At 42.5% G+C, this 10774-nt stretch overlaps 1 protein-coding gene across 1 annotated transcript; it reads right to left on the bottom strand.

Annotated features, from left to right (window-relative positions):
• Window positions 1-3924: 3924 nt before the first annotated feature.
• Window positions 3925-6347, bottom strand: LOC141009622 (5-hydroxytryptamine receptor 7-like). The gene is made up of 3 exons (XM_073482301.1): window positions 5992-6347; window positions 4518-4831; window positions 3925-4406 (listed from the first exon to the last, which is right to left on the bottom strand). Exons 1-3 carry the CDS (start codon window positions 6345-6347, stop codon window positions 3925-3927), a joined length of 1152 nt encoding a protein of 383 aa, XP_073338402.1.
• Between the last annotated feature and the right edge of the window lie 4427 nt (window positions 6348-10774).

The following is a 10774-nucleotide window of genomic DNA, read 5'->3' as shown; positions in this document are numbered from 1 at the left end:
TTTTTTGTATTAAAAGATCTTGCACAGAGCAGCTTTAATTAGTGACTCGAAAGAGAATAAAGGCAGCAATTACAGTGCTCACACTCCCTCAGTAAAAAGGGATTTTTGTGTAAGTGACTAACTGCCCTCTGTCGCTCATTCTCACTAGTCGCAGTGCAAATTCAAGTTAATGAGGGCAAATTTTCAGCAGCACAAACTGTACTAATACTGGTAGGGGAGGAAAAAAGTCTGTTCTATATCCTTTAACATTGAGAACACAAAGAAAAATACTGCAGTCTTGTAAGAAATAAGAATTAATACCTCTTTGCTATGAACCTCTGTACATATGAAATATTAGAAAGAAAAAGCTGCCAGAAATATAACGGAGCATGTCCCAGCTGTCATGTTCAGGGTGCTCAACATATTCACTAAGAGCTTCTTCCTGTTAGTCTACACAGGATTAACATTACAGTTAATTATTAATAACAATCGGAATTTTAATGTGCACACATGTGAACCTGTGTTTTACAATGATGACACTCATCTCTGTGGGAGGGGCTTGAAAACACCAATGAAATACCCGCTATCATCCGCTCCAGATCAGATTTACTACATTAGCGGCCCAACAGACCGCTACATTAGATACACTCACTGTAACTAGTGTCTGTACTCAATAATAGCAGAAGATGAACAGGTGACACTCGATCCTAAAAGTCTGACACCTTCAAAGACACATAACTAAAGTTGGTTGCTATAGTGCTGAGATGATAGGTGGATTTATTAATCGTTCAGAATCAGAATTGAGTTGATTGACAATTTTAATAACCTATTAATTGTTGAACACATATTTTCTGGAACGTTTTTCCGAAATAAAAAAAATCAGACATCATCTCCTCCTCCCATGCTGATGGAAAGACAGACATCCACAAAACATTTCTGGAGCTTCACAGCTAAAAGTGTAAATGTAAACATCTTTTAAAATTGTTTTAAATTTGGGATCTAGGGGCTTCTGGAGATGAGCTGTATGGACCCATTTTATTTTTTTCTAGTAATTTCTAAACGTTTTAAAACAAGTCCCCACCTGCTTCAGTTGTTTAGGTGAACGCTGCAACGCTGTTTTGCTGTGAAGCTCCAGAAATGTTTTGTGGACTACGAAACTTCACCTGACTTTCCATCAACATGGCATCAATGACTGAGTTTACATTTTTGGGTGACCTGTTCCTTTAAGTGTGTTGGAGCTGTGTATGAAAATTACATTTCTGCAAAAGTCTGGACTGTTTGATTTTCTTTAATCATGTTTTATTTTTGCTTTTCTCACTGCTGTGGAGTGAGTCGGCCGCCATTGAAGAAGATGATGTCGCGCATGTAGCCGGGCCGCTGTCAATCAACTCTGATCAACACACACACACACACACACACACACACACACACACACACACACACACACACACACACACACACACACACACACACACACACACACACAGTCCTGGTGAAGCAGAGTGGCTTAAATATTTTAGTGTTAACCGTTTAATATATAGTAACTAAGACAGTTTTTTCCTCATAAATATTTAATATTTTCAGATCTGATTTTCAGGGGCTTTTGAGTCATTAATCAAAGAAAAAGGCCAGAATTGTGCAGCCTCCAGCTTCTCAGATTAAAGGATGTGCTGACTCTCTCTTTGTTCTATCACAGTAAATTGATTATTTTTGGGGGTTTAGTCTGTCAACAGTCAAACTTTGAAGACATCACTTTAGGTCTGAGAAGTTGAGATGGGTATTTATTTATCCTCCAGTTAAAATGTGTTTTTCTTCTTGTTCCTCCACTAAAATGTTTGAGCTTCACGGTGCAGAACGATGTGTGTGTGCAGAGTGCAAACACCAGGAGGCTGTTTTTCTTATTTGGTGCTCAAAGTGTGAATTTTCTCTGAGCTCTCTGAAAATCTGATTTTTAAGAGGCGGGGCTTACAAGCATGATCTGTGACATCACAAGTAGTTTGGAAGCCAATCCAGGACCAATATTCAGCAAACACAAGTGTGATGTGGAAACTCAAAGCCTCCTGTGCACACACACACACACACACACACACTGAGAATAAACTTTACAGTGAACAAGGAGACATCTTTTGTCCAGCAGTTCAACTTGTGAAATGAAAAATATTTGCATTTCACATATTCTGCAATTCTTTAATAAGAGAATGAATATGGGTCATTTTAAGGATTTTAATGTGCTACTTATACTTTTATACTTTTTTTTCTTCAGAAACCATGTCAGACACATATCAGTCTGATAATAATGAAATAAATAGTCCTATAATGATTGAGAGAAAAGTAGGCCTTTCTGAAAGCTCAGAGTTTAACCGTGATCCGCTCTCTAATTAGCTTTTTTTCCTGGATTGTGTCTGTTTTGCGAGCTATTGTATGACTGACCCATAATCAACTCACAGTGCCCAGGCGGCCGTCAAATCTGAAACATGAGGTGCATAGTTTGAAAAAAGACTCTCATGTGCTGCCACCAACCCTTTTACAATAACAGAGGGGAAAGGCACAGGCAAAGAGTTCTTCTGTCTCTGAACATCTGTATCTCTAGCGTTTTAGCCTCCGTCCGACTAGTTCCCCACAATGTTTTTTTTTTAATGCATGTTTGTTCATGAGTGATCAGCCAGTGATCAATTAATTGTTTGTCAATGAATAATTGGCCGTGACCAGCAACGGAAAAACCAGCCCAGTCGCCAGGATAAAGTGTTGGCAGTTAACATTTCTGCAAACCACTGATGTTTATGACCAGACTCTCATGTCAGGAGGTGGAGGGGACGGTGCTGGAGTGACCGTAGCTGGAGACTGTGTGACACCAGTTAATATTTTAAATGAGACCTCGAGACAATTTACAGCCATGTTTGTGTTGAAAAAAGACAGATGTTGTTTCATGAGAAGTCAGGAGCTCTCCTGCATGATGACAACATGATCTTTTTCCTAAACCCTACAGAACATAAGCACATCGTTGTCACAACATAACATTTCAAACTAAATCGAAGGAAACGTTGCAACATAAAGAAATGTAAAGTTTCAACATACCCCTGGTTTGCAGAAAACGCACATTGCCAACATTTATTCTGAAGACTGTTTTGGGAAAACAGAGCAGGTTTTGGCACATTCAACACAGAGTGATACTGAGAAAAAAAAACAATCTTTGAAATATATAAACTCATATCAGGTACATTAGATCTTCAGTCGGATCCGTTTTGACCTCTGAAATAATGCTTGTTCCAGAAACAGTGTGTACAAATTTTACATGTTGAACTTGTCCACCAGCTGTTTGTCCACCGAAGCAAAATCAGCTTTTAGAAGCAGTGAAAAACAGTGTCACCATGATAACATCTGGCGGTGTATCTTCACGGGCAACTGAGCTCCAAAAACTTTTTGTTGTGAATGCAAGTTTTCCTTGGCTCAAACTGAAAATAAAAGACACTGGCTAATGAGAAATTCCATCCATGGTTGTAGCCGAGTACAAAGCCAGAGTGTGGCTCCAAAAACATTTGTAACAATATTATGTGCAAAAAGATTGTTCAGCAGGGTAGCAACCAGTTTGAATGCATCAAGGTGGCAGCCGTTGTTACAAATGTTGGACGTCACCATGAGGGAAATGAGCTTTTAGTAATTGTGAGTTCACTGCAGCTGCAGCCACTACTCAGAGTGAATTCATTGCCGGTGAGTTCAACTTTCTCTCCTTTTTTTTCTCAATCCTCAATTGTCTTCTGTGCGCCTTCATGTGCATCCATTTAATTACAGCATCCCGCCTCATCTCACCTCAGTAATCATTGTACAAATTAGGGGAAATAACCAGTCTGGCAGCGTGGTGACCTTGTGCCACAGCTTAAGCCCACAGGGCGTTTCCCCTGGTGATGTCTCTGTTGTTCTGTGCAGCGTCAGTGTCGACCTACAGATTTACACATCAGTATCTGGCTTCTCCACCAGTTTCAGAGCCTCGTGCATGCCTGCCGCTGACAGCTTCCGATTGATGTTCCTGTAGCGGCATCGCAGGAGGTTACTGTAGGTGGTCCTCAGATCACGGTTGAAAAATGCATAAATGAAGGGATTAATGAGGGAGTTGGCGTACCCGAGCCACAACAGAGTTCTCTCCAGCCAAAGTGGCACACAGCTGCACTCCACGCCACAGACGAATGGCCGAGCGGTGGACACCAAGAAGAAGGGCAGCCAGCAGAAGGTGAAGGCACCGACCACGATGCCCAGAGTGGCCGCGGCCTTCTGCTCCCGTTTGAAGATGGACTGGTTTTTCCTCTTCCGGCGTTGGTGGTGCTCACCAGTCTTGAGGAGGCGAGAGACACGCGTGCTGCACTCCTCCTCCACTTCGCGCTGGAGCTTCAACGCGGCTGCCACGCAGTCCAAGCTCTCCTCCTCTTCATCAGCTTCCACCTCCTGATCAGCCTCTGTCCCTTCAACACTTCCTGTTTCTCCCGACACTGCTGGTCGGCGAGCCTCATGCCCACTTCTTCCCCCTCGGGGAGCCACCCCTGAACTCTGCTCCCCTTCCCTGGGGAAGCCGGTGATGGTGTGTTTGGCTGCACTGAGTTTGGCTGCACGGTAGATCCTGTAGTACATGATCAGCATCACTGACATGGGGATGTAGAACGCCACAGCTGTGGAGTAGACGGTGTAGCCGAAGTCCTGACTGATCAGACAGACTCTGCCATCGTTGACGTTCTGAGCCCAGCCGAACAGAGGGGGCAGGGTGATGGAGGCTGAGAGGAGCCACACTGACAGGATCATCTTGGCCATGCAGCAGCCGTTCTGCCGTACAGGATACGTCAGGGGTTTAGTGATTCCCAAATACCTACAGAGAAAAACAGGTTGAAAGTTCATAAACAGGCAGTCAATTACTCATGTTTTCTTTTATTTCCAGTCCAACACAAAGATACTGTCTTTCCTTATGCGACCCTGAGTAAGTGATGCTCCCTGACCTTCAACAAGGTGCCCTTGAGCAAGGTGCTTACCAACAATCCGTGGCTGCCATATGCAAACCACAGGTGGGAAACTGGGTCTTTTTTATGAAAGGGGAGCTCCAAGATGCCAAATACGAACATATGTGCTCAGCAAACCTTTCAGTGTTAAATAAAGCTCAGGTCTTCAGTGCACAGTGTGTGGGCAGTTTGACCGGCAGAACACACTGATAGTATCAACCCATTTATGTTCACAGTCAGAAATCTCAGTGGAAAAATACATTTACATCCTGGATTGAACCCAACAGCCTGCAGCAGAGATGCATGCCTGTGTGTTGGAGAAATGATTTCATAATCTCATTAAACTGATGCCAACATAAAAGCGGAAACATTTATTTCAATAGATTTAATTCTAAATTTGGGATAATTTGAGTCTTTTTTTTAAAGCACATTGCTTCTAAATGCTTTCAACTCCCACTCTGACCCTGTTATTCACGTCAAACATGCTGTTTAGTGAGAAAGGAATGTGTTACACAGTGGACAAAGACCCGAGACGAAAGGTCACAGGTTTGATCCCTCACATCAGCAACTGTGCCTCACCAATTTTGTCTGAATGTCCTTGAGCGAGACCCTGAGCCACAGTGAGCCTCCGCGCTCTGACCAAATCCCATGTTTCAGTGTCGCGGAGGACTGAGCGACAAAACACCATATCAGACTGCGTAATGGGATTTCTGTAAGAATATGGTGTGTGTGTGTGTGTGTGTGTGTGTGTGTGTGTGTGTAAGGGGGAGTGGGATTAAAGAATAGGATGTTGCCTAAATGTGTCTATTTCTGACTAAATCTTCACGTGGAGAATATTTTTCCAAAGCTGCGATGCGTAAAAGTAAACCAATTATGTGAACATAAGACTGCAACCTGCCCTTGTGTCTCTTCTGGCTTGTCTAAATAATACTCAGATACCTTCAAATAATCTGATTGTTTTACACATTGTTTTACTGCATTTAGGCTGCAAAAAAACTTCACTTTGGTAAAGACGTGAATAAGTTTAGCTCACCTGTCAATGCTGATTACGCACAGACTCATGATGGACGCGGTGCAGCACATCACATCCATGGCAATAAAAACGTTACAGAAGAACTGTCCGAATATCCACTGACCACCAATCAGGTCCGTGATACTGACGAAAGGCATCACGGCCAGAGCCACTGACAGGTCCGCCATGGCCAGAGAGACGATCAGATAGTTGGACGGCTGGCGCAGCTTCTTGACGAAGCACACGGAGATGACCACCAGTAAGTTCCCGCAGATGGTGGACAGCGTGAGCATGGTGAGGACCCCGCCGATTAGGACTTTCTCCACCCGGCCGTAGCTCAAGATCTGCTCGCCGCACCGGGTCCCGTTCGTCTCCATGACCTGCGGCTGACTGGAGGTGGACGGAGAAGTCGCTGCTGCCGCTGCTGCAGCCTCTGCGGCGCCCTGCGCAATCATCAGCAGCCGGGGCGCAAGAGCCTCCGAGATCATCATGTTGGTGGAGCCCCCGGGAACTTCACCACCGACTCTATCCTCTATCATGAAGGACGACCTCATGTTGCCACTACCGAAGGTTCCGTTACTCGCTCCCACAACAACCATTCTGCTGCCTTCTGTTCCTTTTTATCCATGGACTTGGAGACCCGTCCGGTGGTGACATAGACGCGCACAGATGTGCCGGTGCTGGTGTGAGAAATGAGTAATTCCTTTCCAAAGCCCCCTCAGGATAAACTACTCTGACATACCCTCTTTTCCTTCAGAAAGCCTCGACGCCTAAATTCTTCTATTTTGAGGCATACTCGTCATTACGCACGTGGCGCGCCGCAGGCAAATTCCCAAAATACCTGACCTATAAAATACGATATGATTTCCTGTTGTCTGTGACCACTCTGGCTACCATCCCGCTTTCCCGCCTGATGTGCAGAGAGACTGAAACTTAAAAACCGCAGTGCGCGCATATTCATATCACAAAAGTTGACGCGTGACGTCAAAAAGCATGTTGGATAGCCTATAGGCTGCCGAATAATTAGTGTCTGAGCATTAACTCAGTGGTCCACAGAAAACAAAAATCTCCTGGGCCTGTTGGGAGTTCATTCTACCGGAAATGTATTGGCAAGGACAAACTGTGCCCATGGATTACCGTGCGTAATTGTGCAGAATAAAGAAATGTTCTTTGGATCACAAATGTTTTTTCGTATCGCCTGTGTTTTAAAGCATTTCTCCCCCCACGCTCGCACACACGCGCGCACACAGAGGAGAGAGAGAGAGAGGAACACAATGGGAGAGATTGCACAGAATATGAATGGAGGATAAATGATGGTGTGAAAGAGTGGGCCGCCGCCGGGCATTTAAGAAAATTGCTACTATTACACAAATAATCTATCCAAGAAAACTGAGGAACATTGTGCCATAGTTTGTAATGAAAGCAGCACAGTCTCAGTTGGGGCTGTAATATTTATGATTTGTTTCAGGGTTAACTTCATTTCACTTTTAAGGCAAAAGACGCAGGATGTTAAAGAGATTTCTTTTTCATGAAGTTTAATTTTAAAGATATGTTGCTCCTTACGTAACAAGATGAGACATCTGATGTTCTGGTTTTCTCCTCATCCCCCCCTCAGTCACATTTACAGTTCAAGAAGTGACATTAAATTAAAGTTTTAGGACAAAGATTTACAATCTGCCTTCATCTCACTTCTAAAACGTTTGAGATTTATGTTGCCGGAGGTGAGAGCCGGAACCCAAACTTCTCCCGCAGCCTTTTCATCATTTTCTAATCTAAACTCAATTGTATGATAACCCCATACGTGGGTATGGTACTAATGCCGCGAGTAGCCTTGGATAGTAGCGCCCCCCAGCAGCCACAAGCCTCACCTACACGTTGCTGCGGGTGATTTCTATACATCAGTGCTGGAACTCCCACGTTTTCTCTGTAAAACATATATAAATGTATTCATACATGTATTTTTTAAAACAAGAATAAAACAAATCACCATGTAATGTATTTGATTTTGTCCCACAAGCCGTACAAATGACAGTATTCACCTATTCAATTTTAAAAATGACCAATTTAAGAGCTGTGGTTCTCAGACTGGGGTCACCAGAGGTCATCGAGGGGAGATTGCACTTTAACTTGATCCACTGGGATTGTTTTGTCAAAGGCAACACTAAACAAATCTTAAGATTCACTGTAGATGAGAGCTTTCCAGCCTGAAGCAACCTGTGAGCCCTCATCACAACTTATGGAAGTGAATTTTCTTCTTGAATTATTTGAAGGAGAGAAAATTATCCGGTAATCCGGAAAAAAAGTTTCTTTCTGGCCTCTACGTCGGCCATTACTGGACACCTTTGTTGGGCATTACCCTATCAGCCTACTCATATTATAGAGTTTGCATCTTATTACCACATGTGGGGCTACAAAGTGGATTTAAGTTGGATCCTGTGATATGAAAACATTTGAGAAACAAAAGTAAAAGTGTATAAATAATATAATCAGCAGTTAAAGAGGTGATATTGTTACTTTTACTAGACATAGTCACATTTTATCAGGGTACTACATACACAAGAGGGTGGCAAAAAATAGCCAACTCTGCACACACTGCTGCTGTTTTGACCCGTAGCAGCGGCACAGTTACAGAATGTAAACCACCAAAGGCCACAGATCGACACCAGCAGCACCTGAGGTCAATGATCCTGCTGAGTTGACTCCATACAGGAGCCCTGTGTGTGCAGCTCTGGGAATAACAACAAGCTTTTAGACATATTTCAATAAGAAGACTCCTGAGCTATGGAAAAACCCCATGCATCTATAACGACGTGCTGTCAAAGCATCAAATATGCTCACATCAGCTACATTTTACAAAACAACGTGACAAGAAATATCATATTATTTAGACAACATGATTAATAGAAGCTGGTCAACAAACCACCAGCTTAGCGGGAACTTTGGTCCGACTCTGAGTGTCTCCTCGATGTTTTTAGTTTTTATACAGTCAGCAATTTTAAAAAAGTTCCTGAGAGTCACTGACAATGTTTGCTTAAACATTTTATTCAAAACAGCTACAGATAATAAGTCCTTCAGCCGAGGAACAGTCAAACAGTCGAGCAGCAGAATAACGCCTTCAGATATGGACGTATAGCAGGTTCCAAGAACTTTTGGCCATGTTATTTTTTCCAGTTGTTTTTATGTTTTAAAACAAGTTCCCAGCTGGACCTGACTTTCCATCAGCATGGGGTCGAGTAGTCAATGACTGTTCCTTTAAATATACTATAGGCTAACATAAAAACACATCGATTAGGGAATTATTATCTGCTAAGAGCAGACAGGGCATTATCCATCTCTTTTTACTGTGGCGCTTAAACGCCCCTGTAAGAATGACATTGTCTCCAAATGGCCATTTTTTATTATGGAAGGTCCAAATCTTAGATACTTATCTGGAGTTTGGCTCCACAGAACTTTAAAATCTTCCGGCTTCATTGTCTTTTAAAACTTGTTTATTCCATAATTAAAGTCACAGTTGGATACCTGTGTCTCTGAGTACAAATCAGGCTTACAATCAGCTGCATCACTCTCATCTCTTTGCAGAACTCACTCTATTGTTCGAGCCTCTGGTGTTGTTTTAATACACGTGCTGGGATTTAATATAATGACCTTTCAGTACCTGGTTCTCACTCACCATCTGTGAGTCTTGCATTCATTTTAATTATCTCAGCCTCCTTTTGCAGCCTTATTCTTTTATTGCCCCATTCCATGATCCCGATAGGAATAGGCGGATCAAGCCAATGAATATATGAATAAATGAATACATAAATGACTGAATTTCAATCACGTCACTCCCTCTTCACAGCTACAAATTGTTTACCGAGCACATTAAACTGTATTTATGAAGGTCACGTTTGTTCGTTATGTGATGTTGACTAATATACTTGTCCAGCAAATAGTTAGGAAACATTAACCAACAGTAAAAGAACATTTAGGAGGAAGTTATGACTGATTGTGCAGCACATGCATCAACATGAATAATGTACACACACACAGTTCATGTTCTCCAAGTCGTTGGTCATGCGTTGTGAAAAATTCCTTAACTCGTGTGTGGACACAAATTATTAGTAGTGCAGATTAAATCTTTTTCACCGGTCACATAGATGTTCACTTACGCGGGCAGTGTGGCTGTAGGCTGTGTCAGTCATTGTGTGGGTCCAATACTTTGGACTGCAGTAATATCAAGTAGATTACAGATGTTCAATGATCCACAGAGGATGAACGTCAACCCAATCGCCAGAATAAATGTTAGGTAGGTACGTTTCTGCAATAACTGCATATAAGTTCAAGCTAAAATTTTCTTTATGTTGCAACTTCACGCTGTGCTGATGCTTTCACTAGGTTTAAGCACAAAACCCACCTGGTTAGGGTTAGGAAAACATCATGGTCTGGTTTTGAATACCTGTTTTGATTGCCACGATCACAGATGGTCCAACATCCCGTGATGAATAGCCGGTTTTGGCCACAAAAATGGATGGAAATGTCTGCTGGTGTCCTTGAAAATATCAAGTGGTGTGACTCAAACTGTGGCCGGCCGTTTGTCAGCCCTGTTGGCTGTAATAATGATGAGACATAACTCTTCATCAGTACACTATATACAGAATGTTTTTGGTTACTGTAACATTACATAGCTTTTATTATTATAATACTAGCATTAGCTAACCTGATTTTTTTTTGTGTGTTAATATTATGTGTTTTTTCTTTGTCTTTATCCTTAATTGTCCCTTCCCATTACCCTGATGGGTTAGTGTATATAAATGATTGAGGC

The sequence above is a fragment of the Pagrus major genome, chromosome 15 (assembly GCF_040436345.1).
Source record: "Pagrus major chromosome 15, Pma_NU_1.0".
NCBI classification, from domain to species: domain Eukaryota; kingdom Metazoa; phylum Chordata; class Actinopteri; order Spariformes; family Sparidae; genus Pagrus; species Pagrus major.
Note: the sequence above shows the minus strand (reverse complement) of the source record. Positions and strands in the feature narration are given on the sequence as shown.